The 23,138-nt window shown below is 41.1% G+C and overlaps 1 protein-coding gene and 1 non-coding gene across 4 annotated transcripts in view; both read left to right on the forward strand.

The window, feature by feature from the left end:
• LOC126249546 (uncharacterized) overlaps positions 1-23,138 on the forward strand; it is a 121,484-nt gene that overhangs the window by 30,413 nt on the left and 67,933 nt on the right. For 2 of the 3 annotated variants that reach the window (XR_007545608.1, XM_049951210.1), the window contains exon 3: positions 19,036-19,119. The exons of the other annotated variant lie outside the window; for it this stretch is intronic. Coding sequence is in view for 1 of the 2 variants with exons in the window: in XM_049951210.1 (XP_049807167.1) it covers positions 19,036-19,119 (84 nt within the window). In the remaining variant the exon portion in view is untranslated. The remainder of the gene's footprint in view (positions 1-19,035; positions 19,120-23,138) is intronic. 3 annotated transcript variants of the gene reach the window in all.
• Positions 17,812-17,886, forward strand: Trnat-ugu (transfer RNA threonine (anticodon UGU)). Its single transcript has one exon. It is a non-coding gene; the product is annotated as a tRNA-Thr (tRNA).

Here is a 23,138-nt window from a genome sequence, read left to right on the forward strand (position 1 = left end):
TTACCAAAAATCTCGAAAAATTCTTGACTCATTTACTTCCAATTTTTACACGACATACTAATGAACATTCGGATGGACATAGACTACAAATTTTTAATATATATAATATTTAAGTATATATTAATTTATGGAGGCTAAGCGTTGTTACTAAAAATCTCGAAAAGTTCTCTACCGATATACTTAAAATTTTTACATGATACTCTAATCAACACACACTCTGACATATAATTACTAAAAATCTCGAAAATTTCTAAATGATCTACTTCAAATTATTAAACAATACAATAATAAAAATTTCAGATGGACATAGACAACACATTTTTAAATGGCAATGTAAAAGTTTTCTGTTAAAACCGACTGCGAGAGTGAAAATGCTGTGCTGTGCTGTGAAAATGTGCGGTTTCATTTTCTTTCTTCCGGTTTCAACTACGACAGCAAGGCATGCAAACCATTAGACAGATTGGTTCTCACACATATTTTCCTTCTCCTTATACACAATTTGAAGCAAAGATTCTGTACAGAATAGTGTGCTGTTTTGTTTTATCCCTTGCGGTCGGTTTACCAGAAAGTATTAATAGTGTATTTATGGCTTGTCGACTCATGATTAGAACACTAATCCGGAATCTAAAACGTCCGAAACTTTCTAACGCTACCTATTTGCAGATTAAAACTATGGGAAATACTGTCACTGAAGTTACTATTCTCACAGGTCCACCAGCTAAAGATGTCACTTTTATACTCTGTGTAACATTGATTCCAACCGATTTACGCATTCATTTTAAGTGACTTCTTTTCGCAATGAAGGTTTCGTTTGCAATGATTTTTGAGCACAGTTAAAAAAAACTGGAGTCAGTAGGAGCATACTGGCGATTTTTTGTAGTATTCAGCCACTTATCATTTTTCTAGAAAAGCAGCAAACGGTGGATGGACAAAGCTTTACTTGCCCGTTTAATTTAATCTTGTGAATCTATGTATCTGTTATTTCAGAAACCGGTTATTTTGAGTGGTTTTAACAGTTAGATTAAACTGGCATGGAAAAAACCGATATAACAGAAAATCGGTTGTCTGAGCGATAACCGCCACTTCTACGAGGAGAAGATTGGCAGAGAGAGAGTGGGAGGGTGGAAGGACTTTAGGATGTATATCCAGTACCTGTACATATTTAGTTACCCAGCTGGATGTAGGAAGCCGCCTAAAAACTACATCCAGGCTGGCTGGCTCACAAGCCATCGATTGCTAATCAGCGATGTGGATTCAATCCGGGGCAGGTTCGCCTCCCCGTTACCTGGGAGCAGCACGTTAACGCTCTCGGCTATTTGGGCTTGCATATTTTCCTGTCTGTAGTTGCAGGCTGATCTCAGGAACTGCTGTAGGGACTGTGATACGATTTTCATTAATAGGTAGACTGATTCACGAGGAAGGATTGTGTGCATAATTAAATACTTCTGCGCCAGCAAGTTATCCGATTGTAGATACTTACAAGGAAACATTCCCAAGTGACAATAAACGATCTTGGTTAAACTTGTGGGTGTGTAGAGGAGGCAAATGAAGTAATACTTTTGTTTTGTCCAACTTCACTTTTAACGAGTAAAACACGCCCCGAAAGGTAATTTGGCATATTAGGTTTGGAGGGAATAACTTCGAAACGATGATATATAAAAAATGTTTCTCGTAGAAGAGTTGATATGTAATTAACGTTATTGAAAACTTTATAATCGAATTTTGTAGTAATTTGAAATTTTTGAAAACAAAATTCAGCAGTATTTCAAATTATCGTGGGTTATCTTCTAACTACCCTGATTTGTATCAGGCCTATCTCAATAGACTGGTAAGTCTTGGCGAAAAGAAGTCCATTATGTGCTACTGATTGCAGCTTAATTATAGTGTTTGTCAAGAGAAGATTGACATCAAAATCATTCAACAGAACTAGATCTGAAAATTTTCTCACAAGTTTCTTCCAACATCTGAAACTCTCAAGCTACATACATTCATGTGTAATAAAGCTGGTTTCTGAAATACCATTTTTTGGGAAAGAAGCTATACACAATGTGCTGTCAGAGTATTTTCAATATACCTAATTAAAATACCTGAACATTTGTTATTAGTCTTGTTATTTATTTTACTTATATTTCTTTTATGTTTTAAATTGTTATTTTATGTTTTAGATTCATTTTTTGTTTTTTTAGTTTACTGTTTTACGAACGCGTATGTTGTTAATTGAAAGTAATAAATAACTCATTATTATGATACAAGAGCATTATAATAATGATAATCCGTAAATAAATGTTTAAAACATAACGTTTTCGTACACCATGCACATAAAATGAAAGAAATTTCTTCACATATTATGCATGACGAAGAACACAATATAAAACAAAATTCAGCAGTATTTCAAATTATCGTGGGTTATCTTCTAACTACCGTGATTTGTATCAGGCATATCTCACTATACTGGTAAGCATTGGCGAAAAAAATCGATTATGTACTAGTGACTGCATCTAATTATAGTGTCTGTCAAGAGGAGATTGACATCAAAATCATTCAACAGAACTAGTTCTGAAAATTTTCTCACAAGTTTCTTCCAACATCTGAAAATCTCACAACCTTCTTCCAACATCGAGCAGTATATGTACTATGTCTGTACCTGTACCGTCGAGTCCTTTGGGATCATTAAATGAACAAGTTTCTTGTCATCGTGTATAATGTTCAAAACGGTTTTTTTTTCACTGGCCACCCTTCTTTCGTAGTTTTAAAAGAAAATAATGGTGAATTTGGACCGAGAATTCGAGAATCTCTTTTGGAAGCTCCAAATGTCCTGACAGCATCGAAATCTGGTAAACAAACATCTGACAAATTCAAAAGATATTCTAAAGACCCTTTCTGTCCCAGCGAGGAAGAAAAATCAGTATTATTGTTAAATTCTTAGGGCTGCCAATATGAAAGAACCATATAGAGCATCGTACCTCAGTACAAGGAAATTCTTCATTCGGTGGTCCCAAAGGGCTCGACAGCATAGGTACGGTCCTGACATGTGTACAGATACCGATGTTGGAAGAACTTTGTGAGAAAATCTTCAGATCTAGTTCTGTTGAATAATTTTGACGTTAATCTCCACTTGACAAACAATGAAACTAAGCTGCAGTCACTAGTGCATAATCAGTACTTCTCGCCAATGCTTAGCAGTATACTGAAATAATCCTAATAGAAACCAGGATATTAAAAAGATCACCCACGGCAATTTGAATTCCTACAGTGTTCTTCATCATGTATATTGTGTGAAGAAATTGCGTTCATTTTATCTGAATGGTTTAAATAACGTTATATTTTAAAACATTTATTTACAGATTATCATTATTGTAATGATTTTTTATCATAACAATGACTTATTAATTATTTTCAATTGATGAAATACACGTACGTGAAACAGTTAACTAAAAAACAAAAATGGCTGCAAAACAGAAATTAGAAATTTAAAACATAAAACAAATATTAGAAAAATAAATAACTCGACTAATAATGATTGTTTAGATATTTTAATTATGTATGCTGGCAATACTCTGACACCACACTGTGTACAAATAATTTTTGAAAAATGAAGCTTGAACGAGTCTTTAATCTATGTTGTAACAAAAGTTTTAATTTTTCAAAATTAATTAACAGTGATGGGGTATTTTGTAAAATTTCAAATTATTAGAAAATTCGATTATATAGTTTTCAATAATGTTACTTACATACCAAATTTTATATGAGAAACGTTTCTTGTATATATTCCTTTCGAAAATACTCCCTCCAGACGTAATATGCCAAATTACCTTTCGGGGTGTGTATCATCACTTAAAAGTGAAATTTGGCATAAACAAAAAATACGTACTGCGTTATTTTTTCTGCTCTACACACACGCCATGTTTCATCAGCATCGTTTATTGACACCTGGGAACGTTCCCTTGTTAGTGCTACTCGTCTGAAGCGGGGTTAGGTCGCTAGTTATTTCATAAAAATCGTCGCAGCAGATGCTTCTTCAGCTACGAGTGGCTAGTAGTTCTGCGAGTCAGTACTGCTGCACACGTGCGGTTCTCCCTCTTCCTGTGGGATGGACAATTTCTACTCGAGAGATCGACCGGGCTGCCTTACCCCAACCTGATATGGATGACAGCGGAATTGATAAAGGTGCAAACAGCGACGCGCACGGAACGTGAGGAAGCGAGCGCTGTAAAGGAAGAAGCAATTGGCAAACCGTGCCCCAGGTGGGCGTGGAAGCCGGAGGCCCGGGCAAGTCCAGAAATAGGGAGCAGACTGTCGATCAGCCCCTGGCAGCGCCCACGCGCGCCCCTTGCAGAGCGTGCGCAACCGCCAAGCAGGAGGGCTTACCGCAGCACAGCTCCCCGGCAAACAGACCACAACACCCAGACTGCTTGTTTTACTTAACAAAGCCGGCGGGAGCGCATCGAGCCCCAAACTGAGACTGCTAAACACGACCGAACGTGATTCTAAGCTACCGTCACAGGGAATGTACACTACCGCTCAAAACTTTTCGATCACCTATCACACTTACGGATTTGTTGTTCAAACAGTTATTTCGTTCCGAATATTCTATCATACACCCGTTCTCATAATACAGCAAGTGTAAACGTGTAAAGACTAAGCGTCTTGTTGTGTACCTCAGCCGTCCTCAAAGTGTTGGGGGGTAGAAGGAGACGGGCAGAACAGGGAAGGGGAGCGCCGGCCGGCTTGCAATGCAGTATTTATATTTCGTATTACGTAAGTTAATACTTACTGCGAACAAATATTACTAGCGTCATATTCTCATTTCCGTGAACCAAGGAAACTCCTCCATCGTTGATTTGCTGTCTTATTTCACAAGAACTGACCAGTAGATCCTGTCACTGGTAATGCTGAGTAAAGTCGCGAATAACATGTCAACATACAGCACCCGTCACCGATCACCCGCAGGGTTACCTGCTTACCAAACATTTATCAACCGTAATTCACAATAAGCTGCTTGACAATGTGACCGCCACTTTCTTGCACGACTGACTACAAAAACACATCGTTAATCACAGCAACTGTGAATGTACACTCGATATCTGCCAGGCTTCCGGAGTCATTTCAAGGGTACTGAGTTAGCAAGAAGTTGAATTCTAATGCGTGTTCAGTGGAGATAGTTGACCGGACATAAAATAAAGTGATATGAGTTCTGCCATTCTAATGAATAAGTGGCTGATTCACTGTGGTAACAAGAGATACCATGGAAGTGATTCACCTAATGTCTCTTCTCCATCGAAAGTATACAGTTCTAATAAGGAAATAGATTCGAATTTAAACGAAATACATTCTTCTTTCGCATCTTTACGTTAGTTCTAAACGCAAAATCGAACTGCATGAATGTCAAATTGATTGTCTGACGTTAGGCTTTTCAGCTTTCTTTTCAATATCTTATCCTCTTTCTCTCTTCAGCCCATTTTGAACCAGTCTTTTTAGCTAACCAGCTTTTGAATCTTTCTATTTTCAATACTTTTTTGCGAGAGGCTTCTCTGTTGTTTATATCTTCTGTTTTTGTATTGCTTCTTTCTCAATCTTTTTTCACTTCATTGACCCAGCTTGTTGTGAATCTCTTACACCACAAATATTCGAAAATCTTATTAGTTAGTCTACCATTTTGCATTCAAAATAAATGTCCAAAAACCATGAGTCTTCTTTTTCTCATTATGTTTGAAATATTTTCCATATTTTGGTATATTTCAACATGATTTCATAATTTCCAGCCTTCTACAATGTTTTGTGGTCCTAATATTTTCCTTATAATTCGCCTTTCTGGTACTTGTAGTTTATCTAAATTATAATTTAATTCCAGGCATTTGCTTCCACATAAGCATTCTGGCTTCACTATTGTAATACCTTATTTTTGGATTTTTGAATAGGCACATTTTATTATAGAGGTTTTTGGTGATACCATATGCCCTCCCCATATATGCCCTTTCCTCTATTTTTCCAAAGAATTACCTTAGATTATCTATCCTAGATATTTGAAATTTTTTACCCTCTCTATTGGGCCAATATCTGTTTTCAAAACTTTTGGGGAATCCTTAACGTTTGTTAAAAATTTTGTTTATTCTGCAGAAATTCTTGAGCCATTTCAGCTTGCTATTTCTTCCAGCAGATTTATTTGTTATAGCAGGTATCACATTTTCGGAAAGTATAGGAAAATCATCTGCAAACGCAAGACAGTCGATTTGGATCTTTTTGCTTTCTCTTCCTTACCTTATAGATGAAATGTTGAGTTCAATAAGTTTTTCGTTCTAAATTCTCACTTTTTTCTCTAACACACTATTAAAAAGAACTGGGGATGGGCCGTCACCTTATCGTTCATCTCTTTTTATTTTGAAAGGCTGTGAAATTCCCTCCATAAATTTTACTTTCAGACAGTATCTGTAAGTGTTTCACAGATTCGGTTTGCCAGTTTAAAATTTACTCTAAATTCTCGAATTATCTTATCTATAGTTTCTTTGTCAACAGACTCAAAAGCCATTTTCAAATCAAGAAACGTTACTACAATGTCCTTTGAATTAAATAATCTGTGGTGAATTACTGACTTGAGATTAAATATTTCTTCTGAGCGTGATCTGTTCCTAGAACCACATTGATTAAATATTATTACTTTTTATTATATACATATATATATATCGATTTGTGTAATTTTTTTTAGAGTATAATGAGTCTGAACCTACAAATTATTTCTACTGAATGATTTCATGAAGGAACATGAGATAGATGTAGGTAAAATTAGTGGAATTGGCATAGTACATTGTGGCAGCCTTCTTCAACAATCCGAGGATATATTTGATGGATCATAACAGACCACTTGCCAACAGTAGAACAGGTGGAACTAACAGAACTCTCAAGCGACAGAACACTTCAAAACGAATTTAAATCGATGACTCTTGAAAATTTTTGAGTGCAGCCTCAAAATGAACATCCCAATTTAACAAGGAGGGCAGTGGATGTGTTATTATCCTTTGCATCAACGTACTTGTATGAATCATCACTTTCTGTAAAGGCACTAATCAGGATGAAACATGTGACTATGTAGACTTTCCTAGCGTATTAGTATATCAAATTCTTGTCGGGTTTCCAGCCACATAAAACTATCATCTGAGCACAAACATAGTTTCAACAGCAGCTGGAAAGGAAACTGCGAGTTACTGTCTCAAAGATCCAACCAAGACTGGATCTGCTTTCTTCAGAAATTAGAGCACACACATCACACTAAAAGTGCAAACATTAGAAAATTCCAGACTTTTGAACCGTGTGTATTTTTACTCTTGATTATTTTCTTTTTGAATGATCAGTTTCGATATAACATTTTTTAAATTGGTATTTAAATGTTGCCTATGATCTGTCATCATTCGTACATCATGATCTTTCAAATATTAAAATATTCCAAATGGATTAAAAGAAATATAGATGGAACAGTTAAACTTTAGCTAACTACTCTGGGAACTAATTTATAAAGAAATCCAAACGTATTAGAATACACATACTTGTTCAGTTCAAATAACTGCACACACAGCTGTGGTTATTTATAAACTAGTTGTGATTATTAACTTCCATCGTTTTTTAATATTAAAAATTTGACTCTCATATGTTCGACTAATTATTTTTATTGTTATATCAGTCGCTCACAAAAGATTTATTACTCCTCAGTTCAGAGAATCTCTTCCATTCTTAATCCTAAAAAGCACCGAAAGAAACCCTTTCCTCTTGTGCAAGTAATTTGGGGATAACTGTGGGCCATCACTTAGTCTGGACTGAACACACAGCTGCAGTCTGTAAGAATGTGTCAGCATCGCTTCGTTCAGTACAAAAAATATACAGAAGTATTTCCTCTCAAGCTAAAAAAGAAACTTGTAGAGTCACTAATATTCCCTGTCCTTGATTATGGTTGGTTTGTTGGTTGGTTGGTTGGTTCATTGGTTGGTTTGGGGGAGGGGACCAAACTGTGAGGTCATCAGTCCCATTGTATTAGGGGAGGATGGGGAAGGAAGTTGGCTATGCCCTTTCAAAGGAACCATCCCGGAACTTGCCTCCCCACCAGTTTTTTCTCCTCGTGTCTACAGAGTTTTCTATTGAAATTATCTTCTTTCCTAGTAGCCATTACCACTTTCATTTCAGTCCTTCCCTCTTTCATTATCCCTTCCTTCACTTCAAAAATGCTAATCTAATCAATATCATTCTTAATGCCTCCATTATATTATTAGTACTATTAGTGTTATTATTATTACTATTATTGTTAATGCAAATTGTTATTTTTGTTAATGATGCAAATTATTATTATTGAAGTGTTCTGTAACAACTAAGTAAAAGATTCTTAATTCATCCATTATTTTATCTTCATTATTGAGGTTATTATTATTATTATTATTACTAGTATTGCTAATTATAATTTTATTAATATTGCAAATTATTTACATTGTGAGCGTTATGTAATATTTTTTTGTATGTGTTGTCCCTGGTCAGATGTAAGAGAGGACCTCAAGGCCCTAACCTTGTCTGGCTAAATAAGCAATAAATAAATAAATAATTGACAGTTGCAATGATTAGACAGAAGTGGACAGCATGGGCAGTTTTTGTGGCAGGCATGTGAAGTGCTGAGGAAGGAAAGACAAATGGGGGATTTATGTTTCAGAATGGGGGCACTTCGAAAATTGTTTGAGAACCCCTAGTGTATCCGACTGATCGTTCACACACAGGGGCGCTGATGAGTATTCACAGCAACACTGACGTGCCTTTACCTAAGACGGTTCCATTCAAATATCTCTCATTCCTTCAGCTCTCTGTGTAGCAATCAGTTCGCATTAGTTGACGGCGCTTTGTGTGCATATAGGCAGAGCCCGTTTATATGGTCTGTGTTAAGACAGACTATTTGACAATTATATATCTTTTACATTTTGTTGGCTCATATATGATGAAAATGTATGTTCGATCCATTGATCTACACTGTTTTTCTCCTGTGAAGATGATTGTAACAAAACAAAACCGTCAGAGAATAAATATACAATTGTACAGCTCATGGCACAAAAATGCTTTTTTTTAAATTATCTAACAGCTGTAGACAGTCACGAAAAGCTCTATATCTGACAAAGTTAATGACCGGATCGAAAACATCCTGACAATTTAGAATGCAACGCGTTATCCTGTTGGAGAGTCTACATACACTGAAGTAACATCTGATATGCCCCAAAGGAGTATAATAGAACTGTATAATGTTCCGTATTACTGACTTAGCAGAAGACGTTAATTTCAGTCTCATGCTTTGCGCAGATGATGCACTTGTCTGTGACTAAATTATATCTAGTAAAACTTGCAGTAATATGGAGTTAGATCTCCACAAAATATCTATGTGTTGTTAAGAGAAAAATTCGATACGTTGCGCCGTTTCCAAGTTAATTAGCATCGAAATCAGTCAATCTGGCCGTTTCGCGTGCAGATTCAAACGGCCCACCAGGTATAATTAGTGGCAGCTGTTCTCATTGTACAGATGATAGCGCACTGTTCAGCTTTTGGCTCGGGTTCGATCCTTACTATCACCCCATGTTTAATTATTGTGTCGCTCCCTTGTTCACTCTGAGGAAACCAAACGAAGAACACGTTGGCGACACCGTCTCTGCCGGGACACCTGAATTTGCGGGCGTAATGGCCTCACTCACTAACCTCACTGTCAAATATCTCCGAAATGGCGCAACGTATAGAATTATTTTCATAACAGTTATTTCTCAGCACAATCTACCCCGCAACTCCGTTACAAGCTTTTCAGACTATTTTTTTCCACCCTGTATAATTCATCTGATCTATATCTATAGCGTATTTCACCCAGAAGTTTCATCTGAATCCTGAGTAAATCTGTAATTCTGCCTGGGTGAGAAGTATGCATAAAGGCGGGGACAGTGGTTCAACTCTTTTGACGTGATAATGGAACATACACTTTTGTAAGTATTTCATCTCACTTTCCACACTCACTCAAAAAAAATGGTTGAAATGGCTCTGAGCACTATGGGACTCAACTGCTGAGGTCATTAGTCCCCTAGAACTTAGAACTAGTTAAACCTAACTAACCTAAGGACATCACAAACATCCATGCCCGAGGCAGGGTTCGAACCTGCGACCGTAGCGGTCTTGCGGTTCCAGACTGCAGCGCCTTTAACCGCACGGCCACTACGGCCGGCTACACTCACTCACATTTCATCTTCGTTTGTCGTACTGGACATACAAACAAGTGAAGACAGCGCTTCATAATTTTAAGGTATTCCAGTTCAACTAAAAATAGAAGAAAATCTTCGTTTGTCGTACTGGACATACAAACAAGTGAAGACAGCGCTTCATAATTTTAAGGTATTCCAGTTCAACTGAAAATAGAAAAAAAGCTACCAACAGTTAGTCAGTTAGTTAGTTACGTTAGTTAGTTGGTTTCCTCTTCCATGGATCATTTGCATGATACATCGTAGTAATGTGGAACGAACAATTTATATTCGCATCACAAATAAATTTGGCTACATGCTGAACATTTATAAACTTTTTATTTATTTTTTAATTATACAGGGTGAATCACCTAAAACTTGCACCGCAAATATTGCGGAAATGGGAAGTGCTATTTATGTGCGGTTTTCACAGTGTGGATTGGTTCCGAGGGGCTCGCATTCTTCGCCAATAAACGATTGTAAATACTTACAAAGTGTACTTTTTGTGCAAACATACACTTTTTCAATGGAACAATTTCTATTTACATTAACAAACTACAGTTAGGGTAAATTAGAATGTCAGTGGCGTTTTTTGGAAGAATCTAGTGAGAGTCGTTTACGAGATATCGTACTTTTTTGTGCCATTCAACCTGAGTAGTTGCTAGGTACTATGTTGCTACATTGCTTACATTGTATTTTCGTGTTCGTTAAGTGCAATGCGACTTGCTGGTCAGTTAGTGTGTGACAGTCCAAGCAGCAGTCGTGAGTCAGAAAAAGCTGACATGCACATGAGAGTGTAAGAAGACTGCAGTTCGTTCTTGTACGGTGTATGCGGCAAAATATCCCAATAGACGTAACCATCGGCAATTACTTCTCAAACTCTTCAAATAGTTATGTGAAAGTGGTAGTGTAACACCTAGACAACGTAACAGATGGAAACAAGTAACGATAGGAGAGGGGGATATTAATGTTCTCGCTTCTGTTGCAGTTGATCCGTACGTTAGCTCCTGCGCAACTGCACGAGGAAGTAGCACGAGTCAGGCAAAAAGTGTCCTACACATTCTCCATCGACGTAGATTACATCCTAATCACATCTCTCTCCATCAAGAGCTGCAGGGAAACGATTATGAGAATCATGCTAATTTCTGTAGATGGGCATTAAGACAGGATACTCCAGATGTATCATGTACCTTGTTCAGTGATGAAGCCACACTTACCAATCATGGCCAAGTAAACCGCCGAAACATGCGCTATTGGTCTGTTGACAGTCCCAGCTGGCTTCGATAGGTGGAAGTCAGCGACCGTGGAGTGTAAACACATGGTGTGGCATAGTGAGCCATCACCTCATAGGCACATTTTTCATAGTCGGAACACTGAACGCACACAAGTATCGCAACCTGCTAACAGACCATCTTCCACGGATGCCAGAGAATGTTCCTCTGTTAGGAGGAATCTGTAGGACCAACATGACGACTGTCTAGCCCTTAGTACACGAAGAACTACTGAAAGTCTTCAAGAATTGTTTCCAAAGGATCTGTACCTTGCACAGCCCTTTCTCTGGTTCAAAATGGCTCTGAGCACTATGCGACTTAACTTCTGAGGTCATTAGTCGCCTAGAACTTAGAACTAATTAAACCTAACTAACCTAAGGACATCACACACATCCAATTGAACCATTTTGAACCGAATAACAAAAATGGTGATTGTGGGTGAACCGTAAAAGATGAACATAAGTTCTCGCTGACTTGTGTAGATGTTTTTGAGATCTATTTTTAGTATGACATCCTGTTACTGTATGTACCATATATTTATTAGGCAGCGTGTTGCTGCTGGAAAACTCTTTACTTTATGTAACAGATTACCTGTAAACGGCTGAACAAACTTCCATCAGACACATGTACCGACTATTCTGACTATATTGGCATTGGCCGGCCGGGAGGGGGGGGGGGGGGGGGGGATGGGGGCGAGCGGTTCTAGGCGCTACAGTCTCGAACCGCGCGACCGCTACGGTCGCAGGTTCGAATCCTGCCTCGGGCATGGATGTGTGTGATGTCCTTAGGTTAGTTAGGTTTAAGTAGTTCTAAGTTCTACGGGACTGATGACCTCAGTTAAGTCCCATAGTGCTTAGAGCCATTTGAACCTATATTAGCATTCAGATATATAAAAAAACTGCACTGAAATAAATGTATTCGTGCTATACCTGTGATGCCAGACATAAAAACGTTAAATTTAAAACAGCCGACTTCGTGCGATGGAGCAGCAGAGGAGACACTCATCGAGGGCTGCGCTTCTCCGATATTTATTCATCATAATAATACTACTGATTTGCGAGCGAATCCGCGGGTAAAGGCTAGTTGAATATGCAAATAGACAGACACTGTTTCTAATCGATCTAATCGATGGAGAACTTTCAAGTGGCACTCTGTTTACGTGGCAGTATACAGGTATCTCCCTCCATCCAAACAGGCCTCAGAAGGCACAACGATACCGACCGACCTCCGTGTCGTCACTTGATGCGGATATGGAGGGGCATGTGGTCAACACTGTGAATTTTAGTGACCCGAACCGCACTTCTCAATCAAGTAGCTCCTCAATTGGCCTGACAAGGGGCTGAATACACTCTGATTGCCAATAGCGCTTGGCAGATCCGGACCGTCACCCACCAATGTGCTAGCCACGCCCGACAACGCTTAACTTCGATGATCTGACGGGAAACGGTGTTACCACTGCGGCAAGGCTGTTGGCACTATGCAGCCATGCTTTGAAGTTATTTACTCTCCTGGCGCAGTATCAGTCAAGCTCACTGAATAATTTGTTTACGGGGAAGAATCAAACTCGCATAAACATTACTGGATTTCAACATAATTTTTGAAGGTGCTGAAATTTTATTTTTTGCAAATTAGAAACACCTATGGTATTTATCCGTACGTCAGATACAAAGGTTTTTCATCATAATAGAGTTTTTTCTAAAATGACATTTATGTATAATTTTGTTGATTGAAAAATCTTTCTTCAAAACTTTACAAAGCACAAAGAAGGTATTAATTCAGTACAATGCAACACTACAACTAATTTCTAATATAATATACAGCACATACTGCATTCACACACACACACACACACACACACACACACGCACACACACACACACACACACACACACACACAGATAGATATATGCCACACTAATCCCGTGTCAGCATGCTGGTGCTTATATAGCCGCAACGGAGTCACGCTACCCTGCATATACGCTGCAGCAACGCCCTCAAACGGAAGCTTATATCCCCTTATACTTATACAAATAATAGAAATAACAAGTTATACACAGACACATATATATATATATATATATATATATATATATATATATATATATATATATATGGTGTTACAAAAACGTACGGCCAAACTTTCAGGAAACATTCCTCACACACAAATAAAGAAAAGATGTTATGTGGACATGTGCCCGGAAACGCTTAATTTCCATGTTAGAGCTCATTTTAGTTTCGTCACCTACGCTTCCACCTACGCTCAATGGAGCACGTTATCATGATTTCATACGGGATACTCTACCTGTGCTGCTAGAACATGTGCCTTTACAAGTACGACACAACACGTGGTTCATGCACGATGGAGCTCCTGCACATTTCAGTCGAAGTGTTCGTACGCTTCTCAACAACAGATTCGGTGACCGATGGATTGGTAGAGGCGGACCAATTCCATAGCCTCCACGCTCTCCTGACCTCAACCCTCTTGACTTTCATTTATGGGGGCATTTGGAAGCTCTTGTCTACGCAACCACGGTACCAAATGTAGAGACTCTTCGTGCTCGTATTGTGGACGGCTGTGACACAATACGCCATTCTCCAGGGCTGCATCAGCGCATCAGGGATTCCATGCGACGGAGGGTGGATGCATGTATCCTCGCTAAAGGAGAACATTTTGAACATTTCCTGTAACAAAGTGTTTGAAGTCACGCTGGCACGTTCTGTTGCTGTGTGTTTCCATTCCATGATTAATGTGATTTGAAGAGAAGTAATAAAATGAGTTCTAACATGGAAAGTAAGCGTTTCTGGACACATGTCCACATAACATATTTTCTTTCTTTGTGTGTGAGGAATGTTTCCTGAAAGTTTGGCCGTACCTTTTTGTAATACCCTATATAATTAAGGCTCACCGCCCATTTGACCATCTCCTTCTGTGCGAATGCACAAACAGTGCCTGAACTCTTACGGGAATCAGCAGTAAAGCCGCGAGTAATGGGTATAATGGGCAGGGGCACTATGAATATAGTGCGGGACAATAAGTTGTCAATGTGGGTCTCACTGGAGACGTGCCAGAGATAAGTCCCTGCAGTCGTACTATCATCTGTGTCCTCGGTGACTCACATGGATAGAGCGTTTGCCATGTAAGCAACAGATCCCGGGTTCGAGTCCCGTTCGGGGCACACATTTTCAACTGTCCCCGTTGACTTATATCAACGCCAGTGTGCTGCTAGGGGTATTCATTTCAGTGTAAAGTTATACATACATCAAAAAAAGTCTTGCATCACCTCGGTTCCGAGAGTTCCGGAACTTGTACAGAAAATTGGAATAGAGATCAACATAAACATCATTTCCGCCCTTTTTATAGCTCATGAAAACCGCACATCGCGTGTTCTACCACCATACAGTCAGACCTTCAGAGGTGGTGGCCCAGACTGCTGTACTCACCGGTACCTCTAATACCCAGTACCACGTCCTCTTGCATTGATGCATGCCTGTATTCGTCGTGGCATACTATCCACAAGTTCATCAAGGCACTGTTGGTCCAGATTTTCCCACTCCTCAGTGGTGATCAGGCGTAGATCCCTCAGAGTGGTTGGTGGGTCACATCGTCCATAAACAGCTCTTTTCAATCTATCCCAGGCATGTTTGATAGGGTTCATGTCTGTAGAACATGCTGGCCACTCTAGTCGAGCGATGTCTTCATCCTGAAGGAAGTCATTCACAAGATGTGCACGATGGGAGCCCGAATTGTCGTCCATGAAGACGAATGCCTCGCCAACATGCCGCCGATATGGTCGGATGATGGCATTCACGTATCACACAGCCGTTATGGCGCCTTCCATGACCACCAGCAGCGTACGTCATTCCCACACAATGCCACCCCAAAACATCAGGGAATCTCCACCTTGCTGCATTCGCTGGACAGTGTTTCTAAGGCGTTCAGCCTGACCAGGTGGCCTCCAAACACGTCACCGACGATTGTCTGGTTGAAGGCATATGCGACACTCTTTCGGCATGTCGTTCGGACCATTTGTACCGCGCTGCATTGTGTCATGGTTGCAAAAATGGAGTGGTTGGTTGGTTGGTTTTGGGGAAGGAGACCAGACAGCGTGGTCATCGGTCTCATCGGATTAGGAAAGGATGGGGAAGGAAGTCGGCCGCGCCCTTTCAGAGAAACCATCCCGGCATTTGCCTGGAGTGATTTAGGGAAATCACGGAAAACCTAAATCAGGATGGCCGGACGCGGGATTGAACCGTCGTCCTCCCGAATGCGAGTCCAGTGTCTAACAAATGGAGTGAAGTTGCGCATCATGCAGCCTATTGCGCACAGTTTGAGTCGTAACACGACGTCCTGTGGCTTCACGAAAAGCATTATTCAACGTGGTGGCGTTGCTGTCAGAGTTCCTCCGAGCCATAATCCGTAGGTAGCGGTCATCCACTGCAGTAGTAGCCCTTCGGCGGTCTGAACGAGGCATGTCATCAACAGTTTCTGTCTCTCTGTATCTCCTCCATGTCCGAACAACGTCGCTTTGGTTCACTCCGAGACGACTGGACACTTCCCCTGTTGAAAGCCCTTCCTGGCACAAAGTAACAATGCGGACGCGATCGAACCGCGGTATTGACGGTCTAGGCATGGTTGAACTACAGACAACACGAGCCGTGTACCTCCTTCCTGGTGGAATGTCTATAACTGATCGGCTGTCGGACCCCCTCCGTCTAATAAGCGCTGCTCATGCATGGTTGTTTACATCTCTGGGCGGATTTAGTGACATCTCTGAACAGTCAAAGGAACTCTGTGATACAGTATCCACTGTCAAAGTCTATCCAGGAGTTCTGGGAACCAGGGTGATGCAAAACTTTTTTTGATGTCTGTATATGAAATTTGGTCGAAATCACTCCACACTTCCTGGGTTACGCTTCTGTATCTCTTTTTTTCACCCCTACCTCTACAAGAGGTAGGTGCTTTTACCCCACCAGTGCTTCTTTACATATCGTAAGTGATACGTTTACCAAGATTGACTGATATCGATGCTGTGATTTAGGAGATGTACAACATATATTCATACTTACATACATACAATGACATTTATAAATAAATACACTGACAGAAAAAAACTGTAACAGGAGTTGTGCGACATTAACGAAAGTTGGTAGGCGTGTTTCTACATTTGAAAGATGTGTTTTCAAATTTCACACCAGTCGCGTAAGAGTGGCTTTAGTAGCGCCACTATGAGGATGCATATCAGGTTTGCTTTAAACACTTGCTGAAACGGTAATGTGCGTTAGTTACCCTTTGGATTGGACGTGGAGAGTTGATGTTGGTCGAGAATGCCTTTTAGGTCACAAAGACGCCATTATTAACGCCACACTGTGTTTGAACGGTGCTACAAGAAGCTCGATGTTCCTTTTGCTGTACTGCAGAAAGACTTATCAGGAATGTAGCCACAGTACATGACTATTGGCACTGGCGGTCACAAGAATGTACGGTTGCAAGAATACTGGACACTGGACGGCCGCGTGGCACTACCGAAAGGGAAGACCATCGTGTTCGGCGTATGGCTCTGGAGCATCGTACTGTATCTGCAGCAGCGGTCTAAGCACCAGTTGCCAAAAAATGGTTCAAATGGCTCTGAGCACTATGGGACTCAACTGCTGAGGTCATTAGTCCCCTAGAACTTAGAACTAGTTAAACCTAACTAACCTAAGGACATCACAAACATCCATGCCCGAGGCAGGATTCGAACCTGCGACCGTAGCGGTCTTGCGGTTCCAGGCTGCAGCGCCTTTAACCAGTTGCCAACACAGTGACATAACAAACTGTTTCAAATCGGTTACCTCAAGGACAGCTCCGAGCCAGCGTGCATCCCACTAACCCCGAATCACCACCGTTTGGGACTGCCGTGGAGTGAAGCGAGAGCACATTGGAGAGTAGGGTGGTGGTCTGTAGCGTTTTCTGATGAAAGTTATTTCTGTCTCGGTGCCAGTGATGGCCGTGTGTCGTTTAGAAGGAAGCCAGTTGAGGGCTCACAGCTAACCTGCCGGTGTGAGAGACACACTGAACCCACACATCGAGTTACGGTCTGGGATGCGATTTCGTATGACAGCAGGAGCGCTCCCGTGGCCGTCCCGCGCACCGTGACTTCAAAATTGTACAATATGAAATGATAATTAAATGGACACCCTAGCTGCAACCAGGCGTTGATATACTTCATTGGGGACATGTTGAAAATGTGTGCCCCGACCGGGACTCGAACCCGGGATCTCCTGCTTACATGGCAGACGCTCTATCCATCTGAGCCACTATCCTCTGTGCCCGCGGTGGCTCAGATGGATAGAGCGTCTGCCATGTAAGCAGGAGATCCCGGGTTCGAGTCCCGGTCGGGGCACACATTTTCAACAACGCACTATCCTCTGTGCCCGCGGTGGCTCAGATGGATAGAACGTCTGCCATGTAAGCAGGAGATCCCGGGTTCGAGTCCCGGTCGGGGCACACATTTTCAACATGTCCCCAATGAAGTATATCAACGCCTGGTTGCAGCTAGGGTGTCCATTTAATTATCATTTCATTTCTAGCAAAGCTGCATGGTCATCCACGGTAACTGTTCTTTCGGGAACAGATACTACCGTCATATATATTGTACAATATGGTGATTAGACCTGTTGTGCTACCATTCATGAAAAGCGTTCCAGGGGTGTTTTCCAACAGGACAAACATCGCCCACATTTCGCTACTGTAACCCAACATGCTCTATAGAGTGTCGACATGTTGCCCTGGCCTGCTCAAACACGAAATCTGTCTCTAATCGAGCACATATGGGACGTCATCAGATGCGACAATTCCAGCGTGATCCGCAGGCAGCATTAACTGTCCCTGTACTGCCCTACCGAGTGCAACAGGCCTTGAAATCCATCCTACAAGCTGACATTCGGCACCTGTACAACAAAATGCAAGCACGTTTCCATGCTTGCATTCAACATTTGGCTGGTTACACTGGTTATTAACGAACCAGCATTTCACTTTTGCAATGACTTATCTAACGCTTGCGTTAACCTGTGATCTTACAATGTTAATCACTTAAACATACTACCTAGGCAAATATATACCCGAAATGTTATCATTCTGCATTAATTATTTTTTGGTGTCGTGATTTTTTTCCGTCAGTGGATATAATTGTTTTAGTTTTGATTATATTGTTTACCGTGAGTAGCACTTTTCAAATAATTTGTGTAATCCATTGTCTTCCTGGAGTTCTTAACGTCATTTGTCCACAGAGAGTTCAAAGTACGACATTCTTACATCCTTCCTATGTTCAACAGTACGATGCCGACAGTGATATGGGTGGATGTTTGGTCCGTGATAGGTTGATAAATTTTTGCTACTGGTACATTCTAATAAAACTGTGATACAGAATGCGGAACTTATAATTAGGTTTATAACAACGCAATACTTGTAAGAAGAATGGCAGCGGAACTGAGCTCTGACGGCGCTCTGTGGCATGGAATGTGGTTCGTAATGTGTGTGGTTGTGCGTGCAGGTGGGCGCCAGCTGACGGGAGGCGTCCAAGCCGTCGCTCAGCCCGAGTCGTTCGCACTCGGAAGTCGCTACGGCAAGAGAAACGGTAAGACTCCGTTGTCCAGTGTCTGCAATAATGATTTACCGCTTCGGTCACGTCCGCTATTACATACCTGCTATACAGCTATATCCCTCCTCTACCCGTCTGTGTACGTCTCATCAAGTGGCGCAACTTTCAAGCTGCATTGCCGTCGCCATGCATTACAGTTCATTACTCTTAAGCCATTATGGATTTAAACTGAACTCCGCGATTGTACGCTACAGTATTATATACACTATGTGATCAAAAATATCCGGACACCTGGCTGAAAATTACTTACCAGTTCGTGGCGCTCTCCATCGGTAATGCTGGAATTCAATATGGTGCTGGCCCACCCTTAGCCTTGACAACAGCTTCCACTCTCGCAGGCATACGTTCAATCAGGTGCTGGACGGTTTCTTGGGGAATGGCAGCCCATTCTTCACGGAGTGCTGCCCCGAGGAGAGGTATCGATGTCGGTCGGTGAGGCCTGGCACGAAGTCGGCGTTCCAAAACATCCCAAAGGTGTTTCATAGGACTCAGGTCAGGACTCTGTGCAGGCCAGTCCATTACAGGAATCACCGCCTCCGAATTTTACTGTTGGCACTAAACACGCTGGCACATGACCTTCACTGGGCATTCGCCACACCCACACCCTGCCATCGGATCGCCACATTGCCTACTGTGATTCGTCACTCCACACAACGTTCTTTCACTGTTCAATCGACCAATGTTTACGTTCCTTACACCAAGCGAGGCGTCGTGTGGCATTTACCGGCGTGATGTGTGGCTTATGAGCAGCCGCTCGACCATGAAACCCAAGTTTCCTCACCTCCCGCCTATCATAGTACTTGCAGTGGATCTTGACGCAGTTTGGCATTTCTATGTGATGGTCTGGACAAATGTCTGCCTATTACTCATTACGACCCCCTTCAACCGTCGGCGGTCTCTGCCAGTCAACCGACGAGGCCAGCCTGTGCGCTTTTGTGCTGTACGTGTCGCCTCACATTTCCACTTCACTATCACATCGGAAACAGTGGACCTAGGGATATTTAGGGGTGTGGAAATCTCGCGTACAGACGTATGACACAAGTGACGCTCAGTCATCTGACCGCGTTCGAAGTCCGTGAGTTCCGCGGAGCGCCCCATTCTGCTCTCTCACGATGTCTAATGACTACTGAGGCCACTGATATGGAGTACTTGGCAGTAGGTGGCAGCACAATGCACCAGATACGAAAACCCTATGTTTTTGGGGGTGTCCGTATGTTTTTGGTCACATAGTGTATGACTATAACACTCGCATAGAGTTGCTTTTTATGCTTTTGTTGTTGTTCTTTAAAAGTCGTAGCTAGTTCACATCTTCATACGGTTAAGATCTGCTTTATTACAGAAATTAGTTCAGCATCTGGGGTGGTTGCGATATTATTATCGTTGTTTGACGTAACTGTGGGGAGAGATGACGGTAGTAAAAGTAATATCGACTTGATTCTCCAAAAAGTAGTTCACAAAAACAGTATGAATGGTTTCCACAAGATAAGAATACTGAGAAACATTTTTGGGTAGCTGATCTCCGTGGTCGCGAGGTAGCGTCGCTGCTGCGTGAAGGAGAGTCGCAAGTTTGAATTTTCCTTCTGATATTGGTGGTGCTGGGGAAACTTTCAATGGGGCATCTGAATGGTTTTGGAGGAATAGCAGCCCATCTCTCAAGAGCCGAAAGCAGACAAGGTAATTAGGTTGGACGCTGAGGTCTGCAGCGGAGTCGACGTTCTGACTCAGCCCAAAGGTGTTCCACTCGGCTCAGGTCAGGACACTGGACAGGCCAGTCCATTTCACGAATATTCTTGTTCACAAACCATTGCTTCACAGATCAGTTTAATTACAGAGGGCATTGTCAAGCTGATCAACGTCTCCGAACTGTTCATCTACTGTAAGCAGTTCACATTGCTGCAAAATGTGTTCGTATCCTTGGACATTTAGCGTTTTCTTAAGTGCAATAAGGGGACTACACTGTAACCACGAAAAACACGCCCATACTATAACACAAGCTCATCTGTACTTCACTGTTGGTACTACACGTGACAGCATGTAACGTTCTCTGCACATTCACCAAAATAATCCAAACCCTTTCATCAGACTGCCACTGGGTATAGAACGATTCAGTATAGTAATTTGTGGCTTATGAAGAGCTGTTTGACCACTGTATCCCATATTTTTAACTCCTTACCTAAAGTCATTGTGCAGACTGCTGATGGCACTGTGGAACACACAAGTGATTCCTTCCAATGAGGTTTTTTTTATTTTATTTTATAACTTCCCCCTTCAATGCTCGGCGGACTCTGTTCATCAGTATATGAGGTCTGAGTCTGCCAGATGTTCGTCTAACTGTGGTTATTCCTTCGCATTTACAGGGGATAGGCAAAATAATGTGAAGACCTGTACTTGTGTATTGTGTGTGTATTAAACTAGGGACCTAGAAACGACGGAGAGGCTTCGTCCCCCCGTAGCCCTCAGTGTTCACTACCCCACAACAGGCCACAGCAGTCCACCCACCCCAGCACCGCCCCACACCGAACCCAGGGTTATTGTGCGGTTTGGCCACCAGTGGAGCCATCCCCATACAAACAATTTCAGAAAAGTGTTCTGACACATAAATTTGTTGCAGATATTATACTTCTCGTTTCCGGAAATGCTTTTCCTGTTATTGCCGGTCTGCGTTTTATATCCCCCCCCCCCCCCCACTCTACTGCGGCCATTGCCATTTTTTATGCCCAAATAGCAAAAATCATCTACTACTTTTAATGTCTCATTTTCTAACCTAATTCAGCATCGCCTGTTTAATTTGATTACACTCCAGCACCCTTCTATTATTTTTGTTAATCTCCATCTTATAATCCCTTATCAAGACACTATCCATTCCGTTCAAGTAACCTTACAAATGATTTGCTGTTTCTGGAAGAATTACAACGTCACTGGCAAACCTTAAAGTCTTTGCTTGTTCTCCCTAAACTTTAATTCCTTTTCCCGATGTGGTTGCACCTTTGGCACGGATATAAGTTTCACTGAGGTACGTAAGCAGCCCTACAGCGGCAAGGTCCGTGGTTCGAGATACAGGAGAAAGGGAACCGATTAATGTTACGAACGTAAATCGTAACTGCTCAAAATTAAAACTCTTCATTAATTCTCATGCAAAACATGCAACAGCACCCGCGTCTTTCACGAAATTTTAGCATAGTTGATTTAAAGTGCGAGACATAGAATAAATTGTGCACCTGACTGTGCTGAACAGCTTAACCTGCTCTCCGTCAACAAAGATAATTTTGTGCATATGTACGAATAGCTAACAATACGTCAAGACTTAGTCTTTGTTCATGAATATCCTCTTTAATAAACACCTCTCTGCGTTACTGACAAACATACCTTGATTATTTTCTGTTTACTTACGCCCATAGTCCTACAGCATTTAACAAAAAAAAAAAAAAAAAAAAAAAAAAAAACAGCATTTATTCCACAGTCGCGATTTCCACCTGTGTGTCATCTCCAGGTGATAACTACAACAGTATACATTTATTGATGCACTTCATATTGGTTTTTATCGCATTACAACGCTGTTAATATTTACAGCCATTCCTCCGCAGTTGTTACTTCATTTATGTTTATCATGAAGATGAGAAAAATTCTGTATTTTGTAAAAAAAAACTAAACATTCAGTTGTAAAGAACGAATTTTTATTATTTTCAATATTTAAATGATATGCGTAATTTTATATTGTTACAGGTAACATTTGAAAATGACGCACTCCCAGAAATCGTGACTGTGAGATAAACGAATCCAATAATAGTCCAAGCGGAACTTGTTGTCAGTACTGAAACTTTTTTAATTAGAATTCAATACCAGATCCAACTGTGCCAAAAGGTAATGAAAGTTATTAAAAAAACAGTTATCTGAAATGTATGTATTAGTTAACGTCACCGGGAACGTGGAAGAATAAAATGGTAGTCCTGTAAGAAGTAGCTAAAACCGCTGATTACATGAGCAGTTTCTGTTCC

This window comes from Schistocerca nitens, chromosome 3, assembly GCF_023898315.1.
Source record: "Schistocerca nitens isolate TAMUIC-IGC-003100 chromosome 3, iqSchNite1.1, whole genome shotgun sequence".
NCBI classification, from domain to species: Eukaryota; Metazoa; Arthropoda; class Insecta; order Orthoptera; family Acrididae; genus Schistocerca; species Schistocerca nitens.